Genomic DNA, 27,076 nt, shown 5'->3' on the forward strand with positions numbered 1-27,076 from the left:
TCTTTAGTACTGTTTACTTACATGTTTCGAAAAAAAAAAATGACCCAATATACTTTTAATACTTATCTATATTTTTCATACATTTTATGTATCGTTTGATATTCAAATTAGTGTAGTTAGTGTTTCTTTGTTACTATGCAAATCGATTGCTCATATGTCGCTTAACGGTTTTTGTTCAAATGGGCTAGAGGTTGTAAATTGTAATATGCTCGTATATTTTTACTAAATGAACAGTTACAGGCCATACAAAAAAGAAAACTGTTCTGAAGATTCAAAAATTTGGTGACATATAAGTAATTGTCATTATAGTGACCCTAACACTTTTTGTTTACTCTTACATTCTTCTTGAAACAATAGCATAAAACAAATCTTCTATGACAGTTATCGGTATCATGTAAATTAAAGAAATATATTAAAATTTAATAATGAACCTCCCATAAATAATAAAATTTTAAGCAACAACCAAAAATATGGCCACATAATAACTCGACAAAGTAAGTAAATTTCTCAATTATCCTATTGTTTTGTTGCCAGAAAATACAATCAGACATAAAAGTTATTAAATGCGCCCTTCTAAGCTTATTAATGCTCATAACATAGACACTATCCACAAGCCCGTATTGATACCAAATTATAGATAAGAAATAGATTCATTTTTTTACAAAACATATTTAGAAACAAAGATACCAACTGAACGATACTGCATTTTTAAGCATATGAATGTTGGCTAAAGTGGATATGATACATAGCTTGCCAATGCTAACAGAAATGGGTTTATGTAAACAGATTTCTATAAGACAAATGATAGGTTTCTATTGATTCCAGGTCGCTTATATCATAATAATGGCATGCTGCTGTAAACCTGGTCGATGTAAGATATAGCGTTAATAAGACATTTTTTATAAAGGAAAAACTATAATAATTCATCCGTTGTACTTTCCAGCCAACAAGTCCTCATTAAGTTGCTTAGGGCGCTGTGACCTTCCCAAACATCAATGTTTGGACAAACACGAAGTAAGACCCGGACCAGTACCTAAATACATGGGATGGCACTATACAGCAAAAGATGCCCCTGAACATCAGGTCTTTATTAAAATTAATTTGAATAAAAGTACCATATAACTTTCGCTACGTAATACATATAATATCTGTTACAGTTGCGTTGTGGTTGGCGACCCGGCCATATTGCCTGTCCAGTTTTACGTAGAATCGAACAACACAATTGCATGAAATCCAGCGAATGTTCACCATGCGTCTCGAGTTGCGCAAAACCGCCATGTTACAAACCGTGTTGCATGCCACCGAAGTGTGTCGCCGTGTGCCCCTCTATACCAACATGCTGCAAAACTCCTCCTTGCAATCAACCATCAATAAGAATAGTAAGACATGGCGGTCGTTACACCATCAGCACCAAGCCTTCCAACATAAGCAATGCACCTTCTGGACCATACCCTCTAAAATATGTTCTAAACACTGATGATGACGATGAAACCAATGCTAAATTTAGTGTGGAAGCAAAATTCAACGACTACAATTTCGACTACACCAGCTCGCAGTCGTCTTTTGTTTTGGATTTTTCACCTCCAGAAGCGAGGTGCTTCAAGCCATGTCCTAAGAGGAGCACATCCTGTTTGCTTTGTAAAATAGATGGGAAGTGTCCCAAGTAGATTCGCAAAATCACTTAATACATCCAAGAACTACACCCAAAACATAAACTTTTCATTTAAATACAGCAACATAATATCTTTGGTCTTATTATTGCCGTTTATATTTTTGCAACCGAATTGGTATTCTCTACATAGATTTGATTATTTAATACAATGAACTTGAATTTGCTATGAACTAAAGCATAAGTATAAATTGAAACTGTACTGTTATTGTCATTAACTAGGTCGATATTTACATATGCTGGGCAAAAGCATAAGTGTATACACTTAGCTTAAAAAACTTGCTATTAATGAACAAAAATAGAAGTAATTATTACTCATTTTCTAAAATTTCTTTCCAAATTCGTTAATAATCCTGTGTTCAAAACTGCTCTGTCTAGATTGAAAAAAATTTACGTGTAAATGCTATATGAATTATACCTACTTGTTTATATTACATCTGTCTAGCGATTTTTTTATTTAGATACCCTTTTATCTTCTGTGTTATATAATCACTATATATACAAACTTCGTTAGAACTAATAACCTTCCATGTAACTGTAGTAATATCAGGAAATGTACATTTATCCATATTCAGTTACCATATTTTCAGTTTGATTCAATATTATTATTAATAACAGGTGTAACGAAAAAAATTATTATACATTCAACAGTATTTATTCTTTTAACATTTAAACTCAAATCACTAAAATAATTTAAAAGTAACAAATAATCAACTAGCTTGGATTACCTGACTTCTGAGCCAATGCTAACATGTTTTCATTAGCTACCATTTGGAATTCATGGAACCTTTGTGAGACTCTCTGATTGGTTCTCAAATACTTTTCCATACAGTTCACTGTACATTTATCCTGGAAAGTTATATAACAGTTATTACTAAGGTTAATTGTTGAATTGTATCAGAATTGTAGAATTTTTCATACTCAACAATTAATTTAAGACATTTACATTTCCTGAAGAACTTCATATACATCACATGATGGTCCCATAAACAACGAAGTAGAAAAAAAACAATACTTATAAGTAAATATACCTCTGAAGGTCGGAGATTCCTCGAAGTAAAATCATGTATGCAGTCATTAAAACATAGTTCTGATAGTTTATTGTATTGGACAAGAAAATCTTTGAACTGAAATAAAATAGATATTTTTAGAACTCACAAAAGCCACAAACAAAATATTATATATTTACACACTAAAATATATTTCAAAAATAAGTGCTTTCATTGAGAAAGTAATATTATTTCCATGATATATAAAGCATGTACCGTTTTTATTTGATCAGCTTCAGTCATCTGAGGGGTAGGGGCAGCACACATATTGCTCGAATTGTAGAAATTATAATGAATAAAATTTTAACTGACAAACTATTGTAATATTTTAATGATTTTCTTAAAAGATATTAAAGCAAGATGAGGTTAGGCTCTAGGAATTTAATTGTTTTTGACATATTTTTTGACACATTTTTCTTTTTTATATGTAATATTCGATTCTGCTTCTCGTACCATAAACAAAATTATAGAGACTATTCAAAGTTTTTTACGTTTTATTTAAACATATTTATAAATATTTTTAGATGTTATTTTTTATATCACCATATATTATAATAAAGTGTTATTTAAAAAATGTCTAGTCCTTTTTTCAAAAGACTAGATGCTGATGCGGTAGTAAAAAAGTCGAAACATCAAGTATAAGTATAAACGTCAAAATTGTTAGATTTAATGTTTGTCAAGAGAGCATATTTATTTTTGTTTAAATATTTATATTTAGATCATGAACGAAAATGAAGACGACGTTACAACATTTTGTGATTCGGCAGTACGTTTTTTGTTTTAGAAATATAGTGCATAATTTTTTTGACTATGTTTATTTATCGTTGCTGTTTTACAGTCGTCGCTGGTGGAAGGATGTCGCCTGCCAGTTCGAATGCAGGGAGGTGATGATTGGCCCCTCGCAGAAATTATAAGCATTAAAGAAGTGCGAGGACAAAGGGGATATTATGTACATTATGTAGATTGTAAGTTTTTAAATAACCTTAAATGAGTTTATCGTACCTTAAAAGTTTAGATGTTAATATAAAAATAAGTAACTTTTTATAATACATTAACAATTCCAAGCGCTTCCTCTGTAGCTTTTTAACTGGTTTTAAACTCTTAACATAATATAAATAAAACACATTGATATAAGTTTTTCAATGTGTTGATTTTAGAAGTCAACGGAGGTTTTACAACTAATAGTAAACTTATTTCTTTATATTGTAAAAAACTCAAAAAAATTATGTATAAATAAAAGACATACCCCTAACAGTAATAGTTATTTGGTGAATTAGATTATTTTTAGGAATGTTTCCTTATTCAGCATATCATACAAAACTCCGTAACATTTCAGACTTGAAACTTATTAAAGCTCAGATTTTATTTATAATTCTTATAAAATTATTCCACTCCATGTCCATTTGCTACGGAACAATAATGTTATAACCAATATATATATATATATATATTAAATAAATATTTAACACCACTCACCTTTAGATGCTAGTATCGGCATAATGTAATGTGCCTTTATTATTACGACACAAATGATAAATATTTCGGTATATAAGTTATTTGAAGTGTTAAAAGTATAAATGTTTCTTGAAATGTTTTTCATCTCTCAATTCAATGAGCTTCTAATGTCTTAATATATATAAATCTATGATAATCACACAAACAAACAAAAACCAGTAAATAAATTTAGATAAAAAATTATATTTACCATCTGTACTTACATGTATTAAATTAATGTGAAATAAATCGGTATAAATAAATAAATTATCAATTTTTCCGACCTGCAACTGATGCCAATGATTTAGTATTTGGTATACTTGGTATAAGTAAAGAGAATAATGTCATTTTCAGTTAATAAGCGTTTAGATGAATGGGTGGGAGAGTCATGGCTGGACACGAGGAAGGTTCAGTTTCCGCGCGGGGACGGTACGTCTACAGCCGGCACAACAACTCCAAAGAAAACTCACATAGGATCCGGAGGTGGCGTTATGCCTAATTTTATTAGTATGTGTGTTTTGCTATGTTTCTTTTATTGCTAGTAAAATTAATTTATTTCTATGTTTCATATCTTTGGTTCAATTTAATTTCTTGTGGTTTAAAACTTCATACTAAAGTGGTTTTCATTTTTAACCGACTTCAAAAAGGAGGTGGTTTTTCAATTTGACTGTATATATACCTTTTTCTTTATATACACATCTTATACTGTCATGTGTGAAGTTTTGTGAATGAAAAACTTAGTGTGATGACCGTGAACATGTTTTAGGACTGCAGTAAAAAATCATATATAATTAGCAAATCTGGAATGCCTTAATAATTTAACTGATTCAACATCCTGATTAAATTTTTGTCCGATTAAACGATAGTGTTGTGAATAGTGTTTCATAATGTTTGTCCTTTATTGTTCTGACTGTAATTAAAATTAACTAAAAATAAATAAATAGTTATTTTCCAGACAACCTTTTGATAATTTATGAGGAAACGTCGAGATTGTGACGGAATGTTCAAAATATACATAAAATTTATTTTATTAGTAATTTTTTTGAATTGCACGGTAGTATTGCATACAGTAGAACTATGTGTGTCATTTAATTTGGCTTCTCTTGTTGATATACGCTATTATAGCTGTATGAATTGGCAAAAATATAAAATGTATTACAGTATGTTTTTATTACATGATATTAATCTGCAGATGACACAGTCTGCAATGAAAATCAGAAGTCTGTTAGCAATAGAGAGAATGTCAACTATCAAACACCACCTAAAATGCCTGAAAAAGTTCAAAATTCACTCAATGGTTCCACACAAAAACTGCCCACCCCCATCGGTATGTAGAATTCCATTTAAACAATTATTTTTTTATTCGGGACATGCAACTATATTATATTGCTTAAATCCCAGCCAATACATGCATGTGTTTTTTTTTTACATCTAGTTTGTATAGATTCACACATTTTACAGAACATTTATATGTTACAAGTACATTAACTAAATAAAAAAAAAATATTTATTCTATGACAAAAATGCCAAAGATTTCCACACAAGGGAATGTTAAAAAAATGTATGTATTAAGATATAGTTCTTAATTTTTTTTAGTAAAAAAAGAAAAATTATTCAATATCTGTTAAGTAAAACATGATTGATATAAAATATAGTTCCGACCTTATTTCACTTAATTCTATTTACTTGATAATAATTTTGATATTGTGACCTCAAATTTACACAACCCACTAATATAGTCACAACACAATACACAAGGAACATACCAGTTTTGAACTCCTTAAAACTATATATTATATGTAACAATCCATAATAATTGACTTAAGTAATTTTCAGTACCAGTAGGTACTTTTCAAAGTTTGACGGTTGAACCCCGTCAGTTAGTATCAAGACCAGCGAGTCCAACGCTAGGTAATGAGTCTTCCTCCTTGGTTAATGGCGGTGCTGTACTGGCAGCGGCTCTACAGAAGAAAATGAACAGGAAACGGAAAGCAAATTCACTGGATAATGATGTGAGTTAAAGATATTAATTAAATTTTTTCCTTTCGTTGTAATAAAATAATCACTTTTTGTTAAATTCTAAGCATGTATTGGTTTTAAAAAAAATTTTTACATACATGGTACATGACTAATGCTTAAATAACATTTTTGTCTGTCCTACTGTTTGTAAGACCAAATCTCTGTAAAATCTGCAAAAAATACCTATTAGAAGAAATAAGTTGAATGTCTAAAGATATATTATAGAGTAGTCAAACAAAATCTGGTATCCTGGACTATATATATAATATTGGTATTCCAGTGTGAACCGCCAGAGGACAGTGAGGTAGTAAGTGGCACCGCCACCCCCACCACCCGGCCTCGGACTTCCGGCAGTATGGTGGCCCACGGACATGACGACCTCGTCACACGCATGAAGAACATCGAGATGATAGAACTTGGAAAGCATAGAATACGGCCGTGGTACTTTGCACCATATCCACAGGTAATAGAGTGGATTTTAGCTTGAAATTTTATATGATAATGCTAGACGGTTTTGCTATAGTATTATGCACTTTGTGGTTACGTCATAGAGTGACCTTTTTATAAATCCCCTGAAATAGATCGATGATTCAATAGTAGGATATAGTATTATGGACTGTATGTCTACGTGATAGAGTTTTCTTTACTATCAGTGGTTTGAATTAGACAGATGAGTCAATGATGGGATATGGTATTATGGACTGTAGACGTCTATGTGATAGAGTTTTCTTTACTATCAGTGGTTTGAATTATATGGATGAGTCAATGGGGGATATGGTATTATGGACTGTATGTCTATGTGATAGAGTTTTCTTTACTATCAGTGGTTTGAATTAGATGGATGAGTCAATAGTGGGATATGGTATTGTGGACTGTATGTCTATGTGATACGAGTTTTTTTTAATATAAGTGCCTTGAATTAGACGGATGAGTCAATGGTAGGATATGGTATTATGGACTGTATGTCTATGTGATAGAGTTTTTTTTAATATAAGTGCCTTGAATTAGACAGATGAGTCAATGGTGGGATATGGTATTATGGACTGTATGTCTATGTGATAGAGTTTTTTTTAATATAAGTGCCTTGAATTAGACGGATGAGTCAATAGTGGGATATGGTATTATGGACTGTATGTCTATTTGATAGAGTTTTCTTTACTATAAGTGCCTTGAATTAGACGGATGAGTCAATAGTGGGATATGGTATTGTGGACTGTATGTCTATGTGATAGAGTTTTTTTTAATATAAGTGCCTTGAATTAGACAGATGAGTCGATGGTGGGATATGGTATTATGGACTGTATGTCTATGTGATAGAGTTTTTTTTAATATAAGTGCCTTGAATTAGACGGATGAGTCAATGGTGGGATATGGTATTGTGGACTGTATGTCTATGTGATAGAGTTTTTTTTAATATAAGTGCCTTGAATTAGACGGATGAGTCAATGGTGGGATATCGTATTATGGACTGTATGTCTATTTGATAGAGTTTTCTTTACTATAAGTGCCTTGAATTAGACGGATGAGTCAATGGTGGGATATGGTATTATGGACTGTATGTCTATTTGATAGAGTTTTCTTTACTATAAGTGCCTTGAATTAGACGGATGAGTCAATGTTAGATATGGGTCCACCTAACTTATGCATTATTTTTTTTAAACAAAGAATAATTATTTCTTACATCATAATATATTATATTATATATTTCTTTTAATTTCAGGAAATGGTTAACCTAGTTTGTATATACATTTGTGAATTTTGTCTCAAATACAGGAAAAGTAAAAAGTGCTTAGAGCGACATTTAGTGAGTATGATTGCTAGTTATTATATTTTATGATTTTTCTTATAAAATACTCTTTACTAGTTTATTAGAAAACATGGCTTATTATTTTTTACCGTGTGAATCAAATTACAGATAAAATGCAAACTGAAACACCCTCCAGGCAATGAAATATATAGAAAAGGCAGTATATCATTCTTTGAAATAGACGGCAGGAAGAATAAGTGCTATGCGCAGAACCTGTGCTTATTAGCTAAACTGTTTTTAGACCACAAGACACTCTACTATGATACGGATCCATTTTTATTTTATGTTATGACAGAATTCGATTCAAGAGGTATTTATAATTAAAAAATTCTATATAAATATCACTTTATCATACATATTGTGTGAGATTTTAATTTTAACAGAAATATATTGATTTAAAATTTTTATCAAAAATTATTGTGTCCCAAGTTATTATAATAGTCCCAATTATTGGTAAGATAATCATTGTAATGTATATTTTTTTCAGGATTTCACATAGTGGGATATTTTTCTAAAGAGAAAGAGAGCACAGAAGACTACAACGTAGCGTGCATACTGACATTACCTCCGTACCAAAGGAAGGGTTATGGTACATTACTTATAGAATTTAGTGAGTTGATATTGTACTGAGATATAACTTATAAGAAGAAGATAACGTTCTTTATGAAAATAATGTATGCGTTACAAAAAATACTCAATTTTTTTGTAATTAATATGCTAGGACAATTTTTATTTCACAAATATTGTGTTAATTTTAAAACAAAGTGCTAACAAGTTGTGCTTTTGCCATTTATCTATACAAAATATTTGTACTACATGTATATGAATGTGTACGCAGTATTTTTTTTATTATTTTCTGTGTGTCTGTCTGTCTGTTCGGGGTAATCCCTAAACGACTTTATGGGAATTTGCACTTTCATATCTATAGAAATAGTTTAAGCTTTTCACTAGCGGACAGATCCAAATGCAACGCTTTCTATTAATTTTTTTTATAACCATGTTAGTTGTTAAAAATATATATATTATAATATCTTTCAGGTTACGAATTGTCGAAATTCGAAGGGAAGACGGGTTCGCCCGAGAAACCTTTATCAGACTTAGGACTATTATCATACAGAAGTTACTGGGCTCAAACTATACTGGACATCCTTATAAGTATTAAACCTGTTGGTGACAGTGAGAAACCTATCATTACTATTAAGTTAGTATTGCTGTTAAAATTATTTAATTCAAATGTAGAATATAGATAGGGAAATATTTAATTTATTCATATATGTAATAAACATGGCTCGCATTAAAAACTATAAATTCCTAATTTCACTGACAATTACATGATTTCATCAATTACCATAGAAACAAAAGTCTTAAAAACCTTAAAAATTGAATTATATTAAAATAGAAATAATTTTATATGTTTATTCTTCAGTGAAATATGTGAACTGACGAGCATAAAGAAGGAAGACGTCATAAGTACATTACAGAATTTAAACCTCATCAATTATTACAAGGGACAGTATATTATATCGGTTAACCAGGTAAATATACGGTTTGATGTGTCTGCTAACGGGTTTATACAAAATTATTGAATCGATTTTGATAAAATTTTCCTAAACATTGTCAACGATAAGGATAAAAAACTGTCCTATGGAATCCATCATTGAATACAATAATTATATACATATATAGATACCAGATAATATTATTATACTCTAAATAGGAAACGATACAACAACACGAGAAAGCTATGGAGAAGAAATTACTAAGGATAGACCCAAAATGTCTGCATTGGACTCCTAAAGATTGGTCGAAGCGAGCTAAATGGTGACTATAGACACATAATACATGTCATATCATTTATCACACGAGTCTGCTTGACGCGAGAATTGTTAAACAAAAAACGACTCTATTTTTATGTGTGTAGAGTTTAATTATTGTTTCTTTTGTCACCAGCGTTTGAAGAAGACCAGCTAACTCGGGCGGTATGACGTTTTATGTAACAGCTTACTAACGGCTTGGGCCTCATACCATTTACTAATATTGTCACTAATCAAGCTGAAATTATAAGAGACATAAATTATTTGATTAAAATGAGGGTAGCATTGATTTATTTTGAGAATTTCTTTTGACAAAACTCACAAGCATCACTTTATTTGAAATATTATTGAAGCATAGTCTAACTATTCATCTACATGCCTTAGAATAATATCCTACGTTATATGTTGATATATATATATATATATGCATCTATATAAGAATTTTTATTATAAAAGTGCTACATTTTAACCCGAATTGGCTTTAACTGTGTCTCAAAATTTTCAGGTAGTAAGGCTGGGAGTTACACTAATGTATGCAAATGCATTATTAAAATGAAAAATTCAATGAATTTATGTATTACATCTCTGTGAGGATTCCGTTTTATGAATTACAAACATTACAATAACATTTGTTTGATTCTGTCCCGTTTGATGTGATAATGAATAAATATCTTGGATGTGCTCTGAGATTTTTAATTTTTCTCCTAACAAATTCACTTATATAAATATTCAGATTGTTTAACTTCAATACAACAGGGATATTAAAGGAAATGTAACGTTTATGCAATATATGATTTATTTTCAGTAGATAAGCACAGTAATTTTGCTTCGATTGTCAAAATATTATATTAAAGAAGCAGGTACATTGATAACACTTAGATATAAATAAGATAAAAATGTATAACTTTGTTTATAACTTGATAGTCATATAAATATAGGGCTTCACCGATATATAAATATAACACTAATGATTAAGGTTGTAGATATAAAAACATATAAGTCTATCCAAAAAATATCTGTTAAAATATCATATATGTACAAACAAACAGTTCTTCAGATACATAGAGAAGTACCAAGACAAAATATTTTACCAACAGCTCAATTAAATGAAACAATTGGTCAGAAGAAAATTAAAGTCGTTTTGAAATAATAATAATAAAAAATCAATTTTTATATAAACTGAAATCCCTCAAACAATAATCTCATAGACGAGATCATTGAGACGGTTTCATATTTACCGAGAAACTATGCACAATACAATTAGTACACCTTATTATCATAGATATGGATATACAAGAAAAATAACTCAAACTTGTCTATGGTAGGTAAAAATAATTAAGACATTTGTCACAATAAGCTTCATCTTACAAGTTTAATTTGAACCTTTCTATATAATTTATTAATAATCACAATAACAATATTACAAAAATAAATGCTCGTGCGACTGGCTGTGTCTTAACCCTTATACATCGTCAGCCAAAGACTAGTTCCACTGGATGAAGGCACTGTACTGGAAACGTCTCAACATGAACTATTCAGAATCTAATTTCTCTTGTTTTTAGAATTCATATAATCAAATGGTAATTTTTTTTAAAATGGTCATGTTTTTTATTTTACAGATACTATATACATTAATTAACCTCTAGATAAAATCAGAACTATAATAAAGTTTTCGTACGTTGAACAGGCACTTTTTATGTTTAGGTTCGTATTAACACTAGGTGTTTTATAAAATACAATATTATGATACAAAATATTAGTCAATGTCATAAGCTGAACGTCTATAATTAAGTAATTCAACCATAACAAGTAACATTATCACGACTTAATCTGAGTTAAAGCGTCTTACACCTAACTTATACCAACAACTTGTGATGGGATTTCAAACCCAAATATAATATGCGAATATAATTCTCTGTTACATAAAATATACGGAATTTCAACAAGAGGTATCTATTAATATGGTGGAAGATAATATCATATATTTATATTGTGATGATTGTTTTTTTTTTTTTGATTTGGCGTCATTAATGGCGACTAGACACAGGTGACAGGTGACAGTTGTAGCGAATGCATTAACAAATCCAACAATTGCACCACCGCTTAAATAATCAGATCTAAAAATAAAATATTTTGTACAAATCAAAGCAAAATTATAGAACTTACAAATTATAACGAATGCTGTATTGTTAGGGTTAATAACTACGATTTAAAATAATATAATATGTACCTACCTAACTATCGACTGTTTAACAGCCCTATTGAAAATTAATCGATAACGGTGATTCCTATTATTTCACAACACTTGAAATATTAAAAAACGAATAAATTAAAAGTTATGATGTGACACATCGAGCCGCATCACGGCAACTGTCAAATTATTTCCAGCTTTTAATAATAACACGCAACATTGTCACGGGCTCTTTCACTACTCTACGTTGTTGTTCTACACAGTAGACATACGATTACTTTTCGAAATAATACCTTTCTCCGACTGACGTGACAAGCAAGAAAGATCTAAACACATCGGACATTAATTTTATATATATTTTTTTAGTTCGGACACTCAAAATAAATTAGCTGATAAATTTATAGATCGAAATATTAAAACGTATACAGATGAGAATAATTTTTGGACCCGATTCATGATGGAGGCGAAAGTTTAGACCAGACAGCCGTCGTTCAGACTGTTGTTTAACTTCTGTTGTGAGTCCTGTATGTTGTTGGGGTAACTGTGACATTGTTGGGTGACGTAATTGATCTCATTGTCATAGTATTCCGTTTCCGGTTCGATCGGACCTAGGATCGCTGTGGCTTTTGGCAGGTATCCATCCGTGGTGATGTAACTGTCGGAATTAGGGGGCAGACTGATGACGCTGTCGGGTCTGTTGTATTCGACGTCTATGTTCTGCGGCGTCATGTAGGCCGCGTCTAAAGACATAGTGTCTATGGTCTCGTTGAGTGGGGTGGCACACGTGTAGCTCGAGGCTAGTATGTTGGCTGATTCTGGTCGTATGTAGGGCGAGTGGGCGTCGTAGTTGACGGGGAATGTTGTCGGTGATTCGAACGTCCTCATCATGTTGAAGTTTGGCGACGTTCTCGCGTTAGTGTTGTTCCGTACGCAGGAGGACGCGTGTTGCGATAACATGTCTAGCAACTGTCGCTTCTGAACTTCGAGATCCTGGAAATAAAATTAATTATATATTTGAATCTATGTTTTTTTTTATACATAATTTATATATATTTCACATATTAACTAATATATTTCCTTTGTATTATTACTAAAAACAGTTGTATTTATGGGCATAGAAACAAAAACTACGTATTATCAACAGACTGCAAGCGGAACAGTGAGATGTAAAAATAAATATTTTTGTTTGACATCCAAGTCCGAACAGGATCGTGTAAGTCATAGTGTAAGTCAGTTTATCAAAATTAGTTTTTTATTAAAATGTAAATTAACACTAATGAGGCAAGATAAGCGGCGTCCGCGCACAGCGATATGAGTTACCTTAAGTTGCGCCTTGAGGTCAATATTCTGGTTTTCGAGCACTTCACTTTCATTAACGAGGTTCACTGTTCGTTCCCTCTTCTTCATCCTGCACTTGGTAGCTGCTATTTTGTTTCTTTCTCTTCTCCGACGCCTCCTCTCCTCGTCCTCTGGTGTCAGCTACGAGATAATCGACTAATAGTAACTGAATTTAAATTTAAGTTTATATAACAATATAATATATTAATGGAGATGCTAATTTGAATAACGTTTGGTCATATGTTATTATCGCTATCAACCTCTGAACCCAAGATCCAATGTGTTTTGTTTGTAGCACTGAAATGATCAGCTCGCTTTCGAGTTGCCAATACAAAATCATCGAGTCCTAATCGGGAAGTTAAGTCACGAACCGCGCATGCAATGCCAACCTTCTTTGTAAAACTCATAAAACTTCAAGAAAGCCGTTGAATTGTAATGCTGTATGGTTACAGACGGTGTTTTAAACTTGAAAACTAAACTTTACATTGCTATCAATTAGGTTTAAGATTAAATAAACAAAAAGAGATAGCCGTAACTATTTTGTTTAAGTTAAAACCATCATAATACTAGTGCATAATGTCTTAATGTATATAGTATATATATATTGACCATGTTTCAATTTAAATTGGTTATAACGAATTAGCAACTTCATTATATACCTCGTTTCTAGACACCTGGGTATGACTGCTGTCGTAATCATCATCGCTCTCCTCCTTCTTCATTCTCTTGATGCCGACATCCGTGTCGCTTCCCGACATTTTCCTTTTCGACTCTATGGACAACTTCAAACCGGCCTTAATCAGTTCCGAGCAAGTCTGAAACAATAGATAGTAAATAAATAATAACAATAGATAGCTTCAAAACGATAAGAACATTCTAGAATCGTTACATTATAATATAAAATGAAATTATTTATCGTTTCATTCTTACAATCCGAACGAGTCGCATCTTCATAATGAAAAATGCGATTGTGATTTTTCTATGCACCAAGTAAATGGAGGTGTTAGTTTTCTCACATAACAACCACCCATTGTTTAAGATCGAAGCAAAAACTATTTGCTTGGTTGTATGGAAGTATAGATATTTTAAATAAATTGAGTTTTTAAACGTTTATTATCAGTTTTCTAAGACTGAGTTCTATGTTATGCTTGAGGAACCCAACCTTAGAACGTTTTGTTAAGGAATATAAGCGGAGTTGTGATGTTTCAAACCTTATAAAAACTTTTAAAAGATTGATAATGTTTTGACAAAACCTATTATTATCTCTATAATGGCTTCATCTTCCATTCACTATGAGTAATTGTGAATAAGTTTATAACAAAGTCAATGACAATCGACAGAATTGCAGTTTCATTCATTTTCTGACTCTATAGTGATGGAAAATAGTTACAAAAAGTTTTTTATAAAAAAATAAAAAATAATTATCGTTTGTGTGTTAAGATTAGTGGTGTGCAGAATATGCGAAATTCACTATTATATATATGGTTATAAATAATCTCAGTTAGGTATAAAATTCATACCTTTTGTATGCTGGGCGGGGTCCCGGAGGCTGGTGAAGTAGCCGACGAGCTGTTTGACATTGAAGAGTTCGAGTCATTGCTATTCTGAAATGACAAGGGGAAATGAGAGTCGCCGGGGACCAAATAAAGAACCGTTTTCCATATCAGCGGTTCGCTAAATGGAAAAACTGTGTTTCTTGGTGGACGGCGTGTTTATTAAAGTGGATTTTTTTGTATGCGAGAGCTACCATCTATTGTCAGATGCGATTAAACAATCTAGAACAACTAAACACAATTTTAATACAGCTGTGTTAGATCGCGCGGTTAGATTGCGCTCGTGACTGTGCTGTAATAATTATAAAAAATATCCTTACATTCAAATAAACATAAAAAATAAAGTACCTAAAATATTTTTGAAAAAAACTTAATAACATTCTATGGCTCTACGTAAATTATTGATATGATTAATTATGCCGTAATACAAAGTACAAAGATTACAATTTAAGTTGTTTATCGTTATAGCACAAAGACACTCACAGTTTATAAGACTTTTTGTCCCCTTATGCCAACCACGTGAAACTTTACGGCACTCAGATAAATCAAACTATAAAAATATTTAAATAGCAAATGTGACAATACGATTTCTATAGTGGCTGTCTAAACGGTATAATATATAGAAGTCACAATAAAATGGTTAGTCCGTATGTCATCAGATTAGCCTTTTGTTCGTGGCCATTTCACGCTCTGAATTCCCTTTAACATAGATCTTAATGATATTCATTTGTAATGGGATTGAATTGTTGTCGGCAATTAAATGGAAGTTGTTAGAAAATCCTGCATTATATTCAAGCGAATAACGACAAATCAGTAGTTTTTATTTAATTTGTATTATATAATCTATGCATAAACAAATTAACATGTAAATTTGAAGTCATTAAGGTAAAGCTAAGTTTTATAGAGCTTACATAAGACGTGACATGAGACGAGCTGAGAATGAAGTTATTTAATTGGAGATTTGTTATTTGAATATTCATTAAAAGCAATGGCGACAATAGGTCTGTCTGTCAGTCTGTTTGCTGCGAGCTCCAGGTACACGGACTGATCACGACGCTGGAAGACGTCCAATGTCTGCGATGACTGATGGTTTAGCGTTACGTGTCATAGAGCTTGGCAGGCGTTCAATTCGCTTAATTTGCATTCGAAAGCGCGCTTTGTGTGCAACAGACCTAAATACTCTAAGGATATACTTTGCATTTTGATCGATTTGTAACATATTGTAAGGTTGAATTCTGAAATATTTTACTGTGTTAAACGGACTAGGGTAAACAGTAGTACGAAGCGCATGGTGTCTCTATTTATGTGGGTCGCATAAGACATAAAGTTTCAGGGTCGCATATAATATCATTATTTTCTATTGATTTATTTGATGGATGTAAAGTTTTATAGCATTGACACATGGAAGGAAACGTGACTATTAAACTATTAAATGATGTAGGTAATATTTTATACGATCGTAAGTATGGCTAACTGCATAATTATTGCATTAATAATTTATTGATCATGTATGTTACCTTGAAGCTAGAATTTTTGTCGTAGTTATATTGGTCCATGGGGTTTGACATGGTGATCAGGTCGTTGACGATTTCTGGGGTGCGCAGTGTGGTGTTGGCGCCTTCCGCAGCGAGGAGGTTCATCATGGCAGTGCTCAGGTTGACGTTAACACTAAGATATGCCCCTGACTCTCCGTCAGTACCAACGGCGGCTGTCGGCGACGGAGACGTATCCTCACATTTAATTGTCGGCACTGCTGAGCTAATGCTCGTCGAGTTCATTATATCCTTATAGGGAGCCAGTTTCGCTTCTTTCTCGTTACTTTTTATGAACAAAACTGTTTCTTTAAAACATTAACACTAAGTCTATATCACGGTAGCGCACTATAATTATCACCTATACTAAATATCACTGTTGTGGTAAACTGGTTCTCAATGGCACTTGAGTCTTCCGTCAAGAAATCTTCACGGGATGGTAACGCTCATTACAATGTCACACCTGCAATCAAAGATTGCTTTACGTTAGTTTTGATTTTATTTAAAATTATTATAAGAATGATTAATTACTATCGATCAACAGTAACATTCTAAATGCTATAGAAGGGGTTTATATGTCTAGTTAATCACAAAAAATGGACTATTGATTTTACTTGATTCTGCATAAGGTGTAAAAGAACAGACATAGTACTTTTTGTCCCAAAAAAGCAGTGAATTTGGTGCGCTAGCGTCGGGAAAAAAATGACATACTGAGACAAATCATACAAAAGACAAGTTTCGTTTTCGCAATAAAATCTGACGATTTTGCGAAAGTCACAGCTGGTTTTTAATGAGAGCTATCCGAGCATTCGACCTCGTGGCCAGGATGCGACTCCGATAAAACTCTATTTCACATACACCAATTGCATGTGCGCTGTAAAATTAAAACTAGCGTTTTTTATGACGCATTAAAAACGTTCTTCCGTGTAGCGTCCACTTCATTGTTGAGGCGTCGTGCAAGGGCATTCATGTATTCAGTGAATCTATACCACGCTATCGATGTTTCAGAGAACATACGAAATTGTGGCGATCGATGCATACAAAGACGTGACAATAAACACGATCCGCGTGTTCTGTTACCGCGGGAGCTAAATGTGTCTATTCCCTACATAGCTACGACTCGAAAGCTGCGGAACACCTTGACCTACCGCGTACGTAAGATATCTGAAGTCATATCTGTCACGTAAATACAATAAAATACTGTGCTTTGGTAGCATTGCTGTTCTCCTAATACGATATTATAAGCCGTATCTGCTTAGAATTCTAAAACGCCCGACTATTAAATGTTTGACATACTTTAGGAAGCTATTTTGCCACGCCTCCTCAATACGTTAATTAAATTGAAATAGAAGTTTACCATTGTTGCGTCTGTTAATTATGATTCGTCTCTTGTGGATATTTTCGAAATTATTGTATAAGAGAATTTTTAATTAAAAAAAAAGGTTATTCAAATAGAGATATGGCAACACTAGCAAAAACTTGTTACGCTACAAAAAAAGACTACGTATTACTTAATGTTGATTTTTCCATCAGTAGCCGGATTTCTATTACTTGTTTGGAGAGTAAATGAACATCTGTGCAAATATCTTAACGCATATGAAATTTAAGTTTCATTATTTTTGGTTAAATTAAGGATAACAATTGTTAACATTCGACGTGGGCAGTGTCCATATGCATAATGCTAGTAGGACGTCCGTAACAAAAAAGGAAAATGAAAAATAAATGTATCCGGTCGATAAGCGTGGGCCCGAACTTGACAAATATTTGAATATATATTTACCTAACGGTACAAAACGCAATAATATATCGAAACACATTTCAGAAGAGGGGAAAATCTTTTTGTGAAATGTTGCAACTGCACCATCTCGTTTAGATATATTGAAAGTATCATGAGTGAGAAGAGGATAAAAACTGAGACGTTTCACGGAAAGGGGTCGAGCGGTTAATTCCAAAAGGGTATAAAAACATCAGAATGGTTCGGCCGAGCTGTCTCTTTGTTCCGTATCAGAAATGGGTAACCTAGTTTCAGCCGCACCCGCCTGTGATTTAATACACGTCGGTGGTAATTGCATTACTTTTATTTGCCAAGTAAGTGCACGTTTCAAACGAACCCTTTTATTAAATACGAAGAATAACAAGTAACAATAACGTCATATTAAAAATACGTAGCGTGTGTTAGGTTATATGCGTATGAATACTTGTATATATATATTCACATTTACAGTAACATACGATAAAGGGAACCAGTTTAAAAATTTATTTTAAACAACCATATTACATAATTTACTTGTATACTTATACAACTTGGAGCTTGAGGTATTAAAATTATATGAAGCGATCGTAAAACAATGAATGGACGTTACTTTTATGGTAACTGAAGGTTACTTTGCTGTATTGAGTATTTATATGTTATTTATGAGGAATAAGTAATTTTTTAAATAGCTGGTGAGTTTTTTTTCATCATAATCAAATGTAATTATAATGTTTCATATGTATTACACAATGTTTATTATGAAAATGAAATATTAAACGCTTTTTTTTTACATTCTACTATACTTGTTTATCTATACGAGAATAATTTTAGCTCGCATCAATGTTTTTCGCATTCTGTTCGATCGTACATAAATATTATGATATAACGAAAGAAAATGATTTCAACAATAAAATGTTACCCTGAATAATTTTTTTTTTTTGCATACAAAACAACTAATAAGTTAAGACTTTTTGTTAGTGAATTACCTGCATTTGTTCTACAAATGACATTATAGGTTCGTTAAAAAAACAGCATCTTTTCAATTCAGTTTTAATTCTATTCTAATTTAATATGACTAAGATTGATGACTTATTTGAAACTATCAAATCATTTATAAGCTGTCAAACGACTCACGACAGACAGGCCGACATTAAATATGTAATAATAATTAAATTATATTGTTAAAACATTATAACAAATACATAATAAAGTATCCAAAAGGAGAATAACATCATATTTTTTTTTATTTTCTTACTGGCCATATTTTATACAACTAGTAATTTATTAATTAATTTATTTCGATAAAATAAAAGAATATTAAATTCTAAATTCAAAACCTCGGTTATAAAATAATTTTCTTACATGGAAATTGTACGGTAGCAATTCATTGAAATATTTGCATCTGTAACATAATACGTAACATCAAAATTGATGATATTAAAAAATTGTTTTAGTATCATCCACAAACATCTGAGGAATAATATTAAGTATTTTTAATGCATGTAGTCTACGAAAATAACAAGCCTTAAAGACTAAGTCGGCTGCATGTCAAAGTCTTTTGCTATAAAAGCTCTGTCACGTTTATTAATCTACATCTAAAATCAATAAATAACAGTACCCGATCGTAATAAAAAAATAACTCAATCATTAGCTAACTAAAAACTCTACATATAGTAATTTGTGATTAGCCACGCTCAATTTAAAACGAATTTTAATTAGAAACTGGATTTTACTTGTTTAAATCTATGTTAGTTGTGTTTTTCGTTTATCTTCTTGTAAGTCATTAGGGTCAATGACACTTCTTGACAGTTTTCGAGTACTTTCCGTTTTATTTGGAATAAATTCGTCGATTGAAAACAATTTAAATATGTTGTTGGTTAGCTAGCCGATGTATTTAATTAATAGCTTATCAATATCGATTTATCAATTAATAATACACGAGAAAAATACGGATTGATAAAAATAAGGAAGAAAGATTACTAAAAGAGTCAGCAATGTAGCCGGTGATAAAAAATTAAAACTCCCAAAATCTAAATGGAGTTAAAACAAGTTATATTTAACTTGCGTTTGAGTTGAACGTAGCAACAGAAGCGTTCGTGTCCTTGACACTCGGCAGCGGGCAAAAACTATCGTCCGCAATTTTCGGCTTCGGATGGGTGTGTTTGAGACTCACACAACAGCAATACACAGAGTAAAAACAGCACAGAGCTGGAAATACATCACGGCTTTCTTTTAAATGTTCAATTAGTCTTTAGTTTATTATCATTGATATCGAATATTGATATTATATTTACAATAATGATAAATCTATTTTATTGCTTATAAAATTTTTACAGTTTCTTCGAAATCACCTTGTCCTATTTTAAAAATTTTAGGATGTTAACGACGTAATTAATGCCTTTTTATTATATAAAGTTTCCATTCATGGAAACATGTAATTAAAATTTTTATTACCCACAAATAACAAAACACGTGTATTTTTTATAAGCTTCAAACATTTTGTTTTTGGTAGGAAGTTTTGTTTGTAAAATTATATTCAGTAAGATTACGGTAAAATAATAAAAAAAATATATGAGAGGACATTTTTTTCAGCTGTCTCTGTTCCCACAATAATCTGTGAGACGGCGCAGGTTTTATATATTCTTATACATCGTAAAAGGAACAAAGGAAGTTTGGCAGAGTATTGTTCACTCATTTTTCGTCTGTCGTGTTGTAGACGAAAAAATTTGCATTGAATATTGACGCCCACATGTTGAATTGATTACTAGCCGTGAATACTGTCTATCATTAGTTTTTTTAATACAATTTTCGACATAGGTTCGGTCTAAAATGCCATATGTTAGTAATAAAACATAACACATTATTATATTCCAATTCTTCATTGTTTTTATTTCTGTATACGATAATAACAATAAGAACTGTTCTTTTAACCTTCTAATAAATGTGATAGGTAGATTGGGACGCGGAAAATATAATTAATGATAACCGGAACCCTTCGTATGCTTGGTTTGCTTTTTTTTGTTATATATATATAATACCTATTTAATAATAGCCTCTACTAACTTAAATTATATACTACGAATAGGTATTATTTGTTTAAGTTCAGTCACGTTTCGAAATGATAAGCATTTAATGTTATTCTGAGAACACTACAGATTTGTTTCTTCATATTTTCAAACAAATAAATATATACGTTGTGACCGAGTTAAAGTCTTGAATTAATTTCTATGAATTCAAGCTTTATTGTAAACCTTAACCTAAATAAACCAATGTTATACATTTTCCTTACTCTCATTGTTCAAAGTCAAGGATACGTTTAGAAATACATTTGTAATAGATTATTAACTACACAGCCAATATACACAATGAGTATAAATAGAGATTATAAATAGGCATTAAGTTAATAATAATATTTTAAACTCTCTAACGGTAACAAACAATAGGTTTCTAATAATAAATACGCTTGTATCAAAAACATATACACGGAAAAACTGTAAATATTGATGAAGTCGTAACTTAGTCGCGACCTTCATATATTTATGGCAGGAAATTAATAAAATTATATTGTTCGAATACTCAAAGCACTGGATTAATTACCCAATCCATTGTCCTATTCACGAAACCATATATATTGTGCATAGCTACATTGAAATAGCATAATAGTCTACAAGTATTATATAATGTTTAATTTATTGGGCACGGACCATACCTTTTTTTTAAGTAAAAAGTTTCTATATTTAATTATTTTTTGGTTAAGGGTTTTTCGTCTGTCAAATATCTTTCCAGCCAGTATTTATGTCATGTATATTTTTTTTCAATGGCAACCCTATGTTTAGTTGTTCAAGTAAACAAAATGTCATCCAGTCCTACGCTGCAAGGTTATTTAATTTAGTTTTATGCATATTTTATTTCTTGTATTATATTGAAATACATTTTTTGTAACAGAGTATTATTTGACTGGAATAAAAATGAATCACATGTTAAAAAAAAATGATAAAGTAAAGATATTTTTTGGTAACAATACAGAAAAAAATCATATAAATGCATAACGAGGTTACTTTTATTATAGGGTTAGCCGTAAAACGCTTATTTTATTCCCTACTTCTTGTGTTCAAGAGCGACACGGTTATATCACTAATAAATAGCTTCTAGCATATTTCATTACGAATCACTAAAATATACAAATAAATGTCTGAAGCCCAATTTTTCAAACAACAGTAATAAAAAAAAAATATTGAGGAACCTTTAGTCTGCCTATTACGCACACATAAAAATATATTTGTACACATTGATATTATCTCCTAATTGTCACAACTGGCTGTGACTGAATGTTTAATCATGTTCAAATGCCGTGAGAAAATCGTCTATTCATGAATGGAACTTCTTAATGAGTAATTTTAAATCACTGCCGGTTAAAAAAAGAAATATCAACCACAATATGGCAGTTGAAACCTGGTAGAACAGTTTTTGAAATGATTTTTTCGAGTTCTGACTTATCAGATAGGCCAAATAAATAAACCAAATGTAACTTTTATTATTAATTGTGCCATTGTTACTCTATTGTTGATTGACAGCCGTAACCGCGGCATGACCTTGAATGTAAAGCTCATGGAAAACGAGTTATAAAAGCGTATACAAAATTAATGAAATTATTTTTAATCTGCATTATAAGATATATAACAGTATTATAAAGATGATAAATTTGAATATTAGAACAACATGTGTCGATCATTTTTCATTTTATGGCATTATACCTACCTACTTTTTTTTTTCGGTTCTTAATCCGCCAACACGGTTTAACGGATTCTTCTTTTTGGGTTTATAATAATTTAGGATTTTAAAAATTATTTTCTTGCCGTTTATTGAATAGAAATTTATTCGCGTGGGAGCTGTTTTTAACATTTTAAAGTATTATTACAAATGAATATATACCTTCGATTTAAAAACTTTAATATTAAATTTCTCTACTGAAATAACATCCAGTGTTTTAGCCTTGCTTTTTCATAGACGCTACGAAGGTCATACAAGTCAGTTACGAGATTTATATCTCTTAAATATATATTTCTTATAAATTTTATTTATCTCAACAATTAAGTAGTTACAACTGATTTAATAAAACATTAAGTATTATTTTAATATGCTGTAGACAACTCAACTAGATTTGTTAATTTGACAACTTCAATTACAACTTATTACAACTATGCTTCAAGAAAAGACAATATCTTCCATTGGAGGAATTACTTGTAACTTAAAATTTGCGAATATATATTGTGATATAATTATTTATTTTGTATGTCTCTAAAATGAATTTGTAATAAAATACCTAATGAGAATAAAGCTCAGACGTAAATAAATATATGACTTATATTTAGGTACATATGTGATGTCATTTCGTAATATTTTTATGAACACGTGCAGCGTTGTGGCCTTATGATGATACATAGCTTTTTATCTCACTCCACATTAAGTTCTGGCTCGTGGTTTTAATACGACGAAGAAATGTTTACGTTTTATATCCTACCCACCTAACCGCAAACACTATGCACAATATGTTATGAGATAGAAATATATAAGGTAAACGTAGATATAATAAAATAACATTCGAAACGAACTTCAATAATTTCTTCCATATTTATATATCTATTTATTTAAATGGCTGTATAAATGCTATCCTAAAATGGTGTCTGTGGAGGCGGAACCGGTTATTGAAGTTCAACAGAAGAGTATTCGTTTGAAAGAAAAATTCAAATCAGCGCCGAATATATTATTTAATATAAAAAAGCTCGTGTTTAATAAATGTAAATATTATTTCAAAGTTTATAAACATACGATATTCGGTTATATATTATATAAATTTCCTTATATTATCTGTGGTATTTCGAAAAACTGCAGTCTGCAGGTAATGCGGGCGCGGCGGCTGTTAAATTTATAGAAATTAAATTTCGACAGTCCAATGACTTTGAAAACACAACTTTCTTAATAAAAAACTATGCACAAGACTCTAGTAAAAATTATTATTTGTTAATTAAAAATACTATTAATGAAATTAATTCAATTATGTTGTTAATTCAATTTACTGTAAATTTTTTCCTATTATTCATGTTTCAAGTAATCGCTATTTCTTATATAGCTCCTTCAAATCATATTTGTTTGCTTAGTATTTTATATAAATATGTTTGTACTAGATTTCATACTAAGCTATATTTTTATTCATATTAAATCTATTTCATAGATATATTTACTTCTAGCTGACAACATATTTTGTTAAGTTTGAGTAATTATTTTATATAATAATAAAGAAATATATACAGAATTGAACAAGGAAAATTTAAGACACTTCAAAATGACCAATCGGTGTATACATATTAGTTATTCGTATGATGACATATTAGTTTTATTACTTATTCATACATGTCAATCCATCATAAGAAACGTTTAAAAACGTGTAAATAATAAGAAAAAATATATAAGAGAATATCTATTAAATTCAGAGTAATATATTGTTATATGTATAGCATTTAATTGTAAAGGTAGGTTTTAAAGTTATCTGTTATGAAAATTAAACTATTGAATTATCATAATAAAAATGTACCCTTAGTAAATGTCACGGTTTTATTAATCAATCTGTTTTTCATAACCTACCTATACGCGGTTATCCTAAACTGGCCCACGCCGCTGTCAAAACATCCAATGTCATTCGTTATTGAAATCGGTTCGAACAATAGTTACATCTCTTTCCTGAATATTAATTGTAATTTTGTTTTTATACAAAAAATTTTTAAATTGAAAAAACTGAAATTGGAAAAAAATTCAATTAAAAAAAATTGAAATTCTAATGTTGTAAAAATCACGTCGTACATTTAATTCTAATATTTAGTCGAAAAATATTTGTCTTAATAGTTAATAGCGCGTAAATGTCAATTGGCCAAACCTTGAGGTAGCTTAGCGTGTATGTGTCATTATAAATATATGTACCATTCAGAATAACTTTAAAACTTAATATAACCTAATTAAATTTATATTTTCTGAAGATATTATGAAATTAAAATTGATACTTTGACTTTGCTTAAAATTAGACGTCTGTCATTAATATGACTAAAATTGAAATGGGACAATAACTTGACATCGGCAAGATCTATAGAGTAACGCCACTAACCAAGAGAAAGAGATTGAGACGATAGAGTTTGTACTTTTTAATACATTTTTTACTCTGTGATAATCGAATTGTTTCGTTCCGATTCCGCCAAGCAGATAATGACGGCGATAAAATTGAAGACAAAAGAAAATTATTAAAAAGACGGTCCAATAAAAGATACGATAAGATTATAAAAGCAGTGTTTTATTATCAAATATACAACGAATTCAAAGTTATAAGCTGTTAAATAACCAGCTTTAAGATCCGGTGTCTTGATTAATAAGGTAATTGTTTTAAACGAATCTGCCTATTCAAATTTTAGGTTAAGGCCATTACCAAGATTTAACTTCCAATTAATGTTAACATATTTTCCTCGTACAACATTTGCGTATCATTTTAATCTTAATGGATGTAATTTTTTTCTGATAAAAAATATATATATATATATTTTACAATCTTTACAATCGCGATAGTATGATGAAGTTACGGAATAATTATGGCTCTGTACGCTTGAGGTAAACAAAGCTTTATGGCTGTTCATATATAAATGAAATTTAAGAATACGTTAACGACATTGGCTGTATAATAAAACACATGTGTCCGACAGACTTAGTGCTTAACAGGTATATGAAACGATCATATGGCTATAGTTATGAAAATTTATGACAATAAAACAATATATATATAATTTAATTTAATCGTTTATATACATAACAATGTTTGCGCCCAATTATTAAATATGGTGTTTAATAAAGTATATTATTTATATAAAGTGGCAAGAATTTCAAAAATATTACTAAGTACAATAATAAAAAGCAACAGAAAAAATGTTCTAATTATAAATGGACGTTAAGAAGAGGTTTTACTTTAAAAAAAAAAATGTCGATAACTCCCTCCTCTAAATGACCTCGAAGATGTGGCGATAGTCTGATTAGGGTTTTACGAGCACGGGGTTTATGGCCCACTACCGCACCTAAGTACCATATAAACATTTAATTTGCTGGGTAATGGGGTTTAAGTGCGAAGGTGAAGGTTCCTCGCTAAATATCCTTTTTAACCCTAGACAATATTAAATTAAATACTTTAAAAATTTATTATAAGTTATAATCTATATATACTTAGTATATATTTTTGTTTATATATACAGTTTAAATTATTTGGACACAAAAACATATTTTGAATTTTGGTTTCATAAACAAAACATTTGTTATCCAAATTGGAAAATCTGTACGGCCATTCGTAAATAAAAGGACTGTTTCGAGCCTTAATGTTAAGTAAAGCAACATTACCGCAAATCTACGTTTAAATAACGTTGTCCGACAAGAAAATACTTTAAAAGGCTGTGCCCACGCCGGCAATAAGCGATAGGACTTCATTTCAAACCACATAACAGTTTCATTACCAAAACATTTATACTAATCTGTTACTTATGGACTGAATCAATAAGAATTATTATTGTCTGTTCATATTAATTAACAAATTATCAACTGATAGTGGGTGTGTACTATTTATTACAAATGGAAAAAAAAAATAGTATTAATCAACAATTATTGTTCATAATTTAAACCAAAAATATATTGATCGTATTAATTTATACATTCCAATCATTTAATAATGAATTATCACGAGAGGAAATACATTACACCGCCCACGTTCATTATTTATAGGTCGTCTAGGTCGTATAGGAAATCGGTACGGATTTTTCTTAAATCTTCCACGGCC

At 30.7% G+C, this 27,076-nt stretch overlaps 4 protein-coding genes across 9 annotated transcripts in view; 2 read left to right on the forward strand and 2 right to left on the reverse strand.

Moving 5' to 3' along the window:
• Positions 1-136: 136 nt before the first annotated feature.
• LOC116770539 (uncharacterized) lies at positions 137-1,745 on the forward strand. Of its 2 annotated transcripts, none has more exons than XM_032662057.2 (4): positions 137-494; positions 809-871; positions 944-1,083; positions 1,158-1,745. In XM_032662057.2, exons 2-4 carry the CDS (start codon positions 844-846, stop codon positions 1,665-1,667), a joined length of 678 nt encoding a protein of 225 aa, XP_032517948.1. In that variant the 5' UTR covers positions 137-494; positions 809-843; the 3' UTR covers positions 1,668-1,745. The 2 variants fall into 2 exon arrangements, with proteins under 2 accessions (XP_032517948.1, XP_032517947.1); XM_032662056.2 differs by having other exon boundaries at positions 826-871.
• Positions 1,746-2,302: 557 nt separating this feature from the next.
• On the reverse strand, positions 2,303-3,122 carry LOC116770617 (mitochondrial import inner membrane translocase subunit Tim9-like). The gene is made up of 3 exons (XM_032662163.2): positions 2,935-3,122; positions 2,701-2,796; positions 2,303-2,518 (listed from the first exon to the last, which is right to left on the reverse strand). Exons 1-3 carry the CDS (start codon positions 2,983-2,985, stop codon positions 2,384-2,386), a joined length of 282 nt encoding a protein of 93 aa, XP_032518054.1. The 5' UTR covers positions 2,986-3,122; the 3' UTR covers positions 2,303-2,383.
• A 227-nt stretch (positions 3,123-3,349) lies between these two features.
• LOC116770711 (histone acetyltransferase Tip60) lies at positions 3,350-10,534 on the forward strand. Of its 4 annotated transcripts, none has more exons than XM_032662305.2 (14): positions 3,350-3,484; positions 3,557-3,683; positions 4,567-4,719; positions 5,405-5,539; positions 6,049-6,224; positions 6,512-6,694; positions 7,952-8,035; positions 8,147-8,348; positions 8,526-8,648; positions 9,077-9,239; positions 9,465-9,573; positions 9,756-9,859; positions 9,989-10,017; positions 10,358-10,534. In XM_032662305.2, exons 1-13 carry the CDS (start codon positions 3,440-3,442, stop codon positions 9,993-9,995), a joined length of 1,611 nt encoding a protein of 536 aa, XP_032518196.1. In that variant the 5' UTR covers positions 3,350-3,439; the 3' UTR covers positions 9,996-10,017; positions 10,358-10,534. The 4 variants fall into 4 exon arrangements, with proteins under 4 accessions (XP_032518196.1, XP_032518198.1, XP_032518197.1 ...); XM_032662307.2 differs by having other exon boundaries at positions 4,567-4,695; XM_032662306.2 differs by lacking the exon at positions 9,989-10,017.
• Positions 10,535-11,851: 1,317 nt separating this feature from the next.
• LOC116770538 (transcription factor kayak) overlaps positions 11,852-27,076 on the reverse strand; it is a 30,077-nt gene continuing 14,852 nt past the window's right edge. The window contains exons 2-6 of one of the 2 annotated variants that reach the window (XM_032662055.2): positions 16,452-16,929; positions 14,902-14,985; positions 14,056-14,196; positions 13,364-13,522; positions 11,852-13,033 (exon numbers count right to left, since the gene is read on the reverse strand). In XM_032662055.2, coding sequence (XP_032517946.1) covers positions 12,515-13,033; positions 13,364-13,522; positions 14,056-14,196; positions 14,902-14,985; positions 16,452-16,712 — 1,164 coding nt within the window. In that variant the 5' untranslated portion in view covers positions 16,713-16,929 and the 3' untranslated portion in view covers positions 11,852-12,514. Of the gene's footprint in view, positions 13,034-13,363; positions 13,523-14,040; positions 14,197-14,901; positions 14,986-16,451; positions 16,930-27,076 lie in introns of both variants that reach the window. The other variant, XM_032662054.2, reaches the window with a different exon arrangement.

Source organism: Danaus plexippus, chromosome 7, assembly GCF_018135715.1.
Source record: "Danaus plexippus chromosome 7, MEX_DaPlex, whole genome shotgun sequence".
NCBI classification, from domain to species: Eukaryota; Metazoa; Arthropoda; class Insecta; order Lepidoptera; family Nymphalidae; genus Danaus; species Danaus plexippus.

Excerpts from the sequence above, each read along its gene's own strand:
- LOC116770539 (XM_032662057.2), top strand. The coding sequence starts at position 844 with ATGGCATGCTGCTGTAAACCTGGTCGAT. Across the intron at positions 872-943 it reads CTGCTGTAAACCTGGTCGAT|CCAACAAGTCCTCATTAAGT; the intron begins GTAAGATATAGC and ends TGTACTTTCCAG. Across the intron at positions 1,084-1,157 it reads AAGATGCCCCTGAACATCAG|TTGCGTTGTGGTTGGCGACC; the intron begins GTCTTTATTAAA and ends TATCTGTTACAG.
- LOC116770617 (XM_032662163.2), bottom strand. The coding sequence starts at position 2,985 with ATGTGTGCTGCCCCTACCCCTCAGATGACTGAAGCTGATCAAATAAAA. Across the intron at positions 2,797-2,934 it reads AAGCTGATCAAATAAAAACG|TTCAAAGATTTTCTTGTCCA; the intron begins GTACATGCTTTA and ends ATTTTATTTCAG. Across the intron at positions 2,519-2,700 it reads GGAATCTCCGACCTTCAGAG|GATAAATGTACAGTGAACTG; the intron begins GTATATTTACTT and ends ATAACTTTCCAG.
- LOC116770711 (XM_032662305.2), top strand. The coding sequence starts at position 3,440 with ATGAACGAAAATGAAGACGACGTTACAACATTTTGTGATTCGGCA. Across the intron at positions 3,684-4,566 it reads TTATGTACATTATGTAGATT|TTAATAAGCGTTTAGATGAA; the intron begins GTAAGTTTTTAA and ends TGTCATTTTCAG. Across the intron at positions 5,540-6,048 it reads AAAACTGCCCACCCCCATCG|TACCAGTAGGTACTTTTCAA; the intron begins GTATGTAGAATT and ends AGTAATTTTCAG.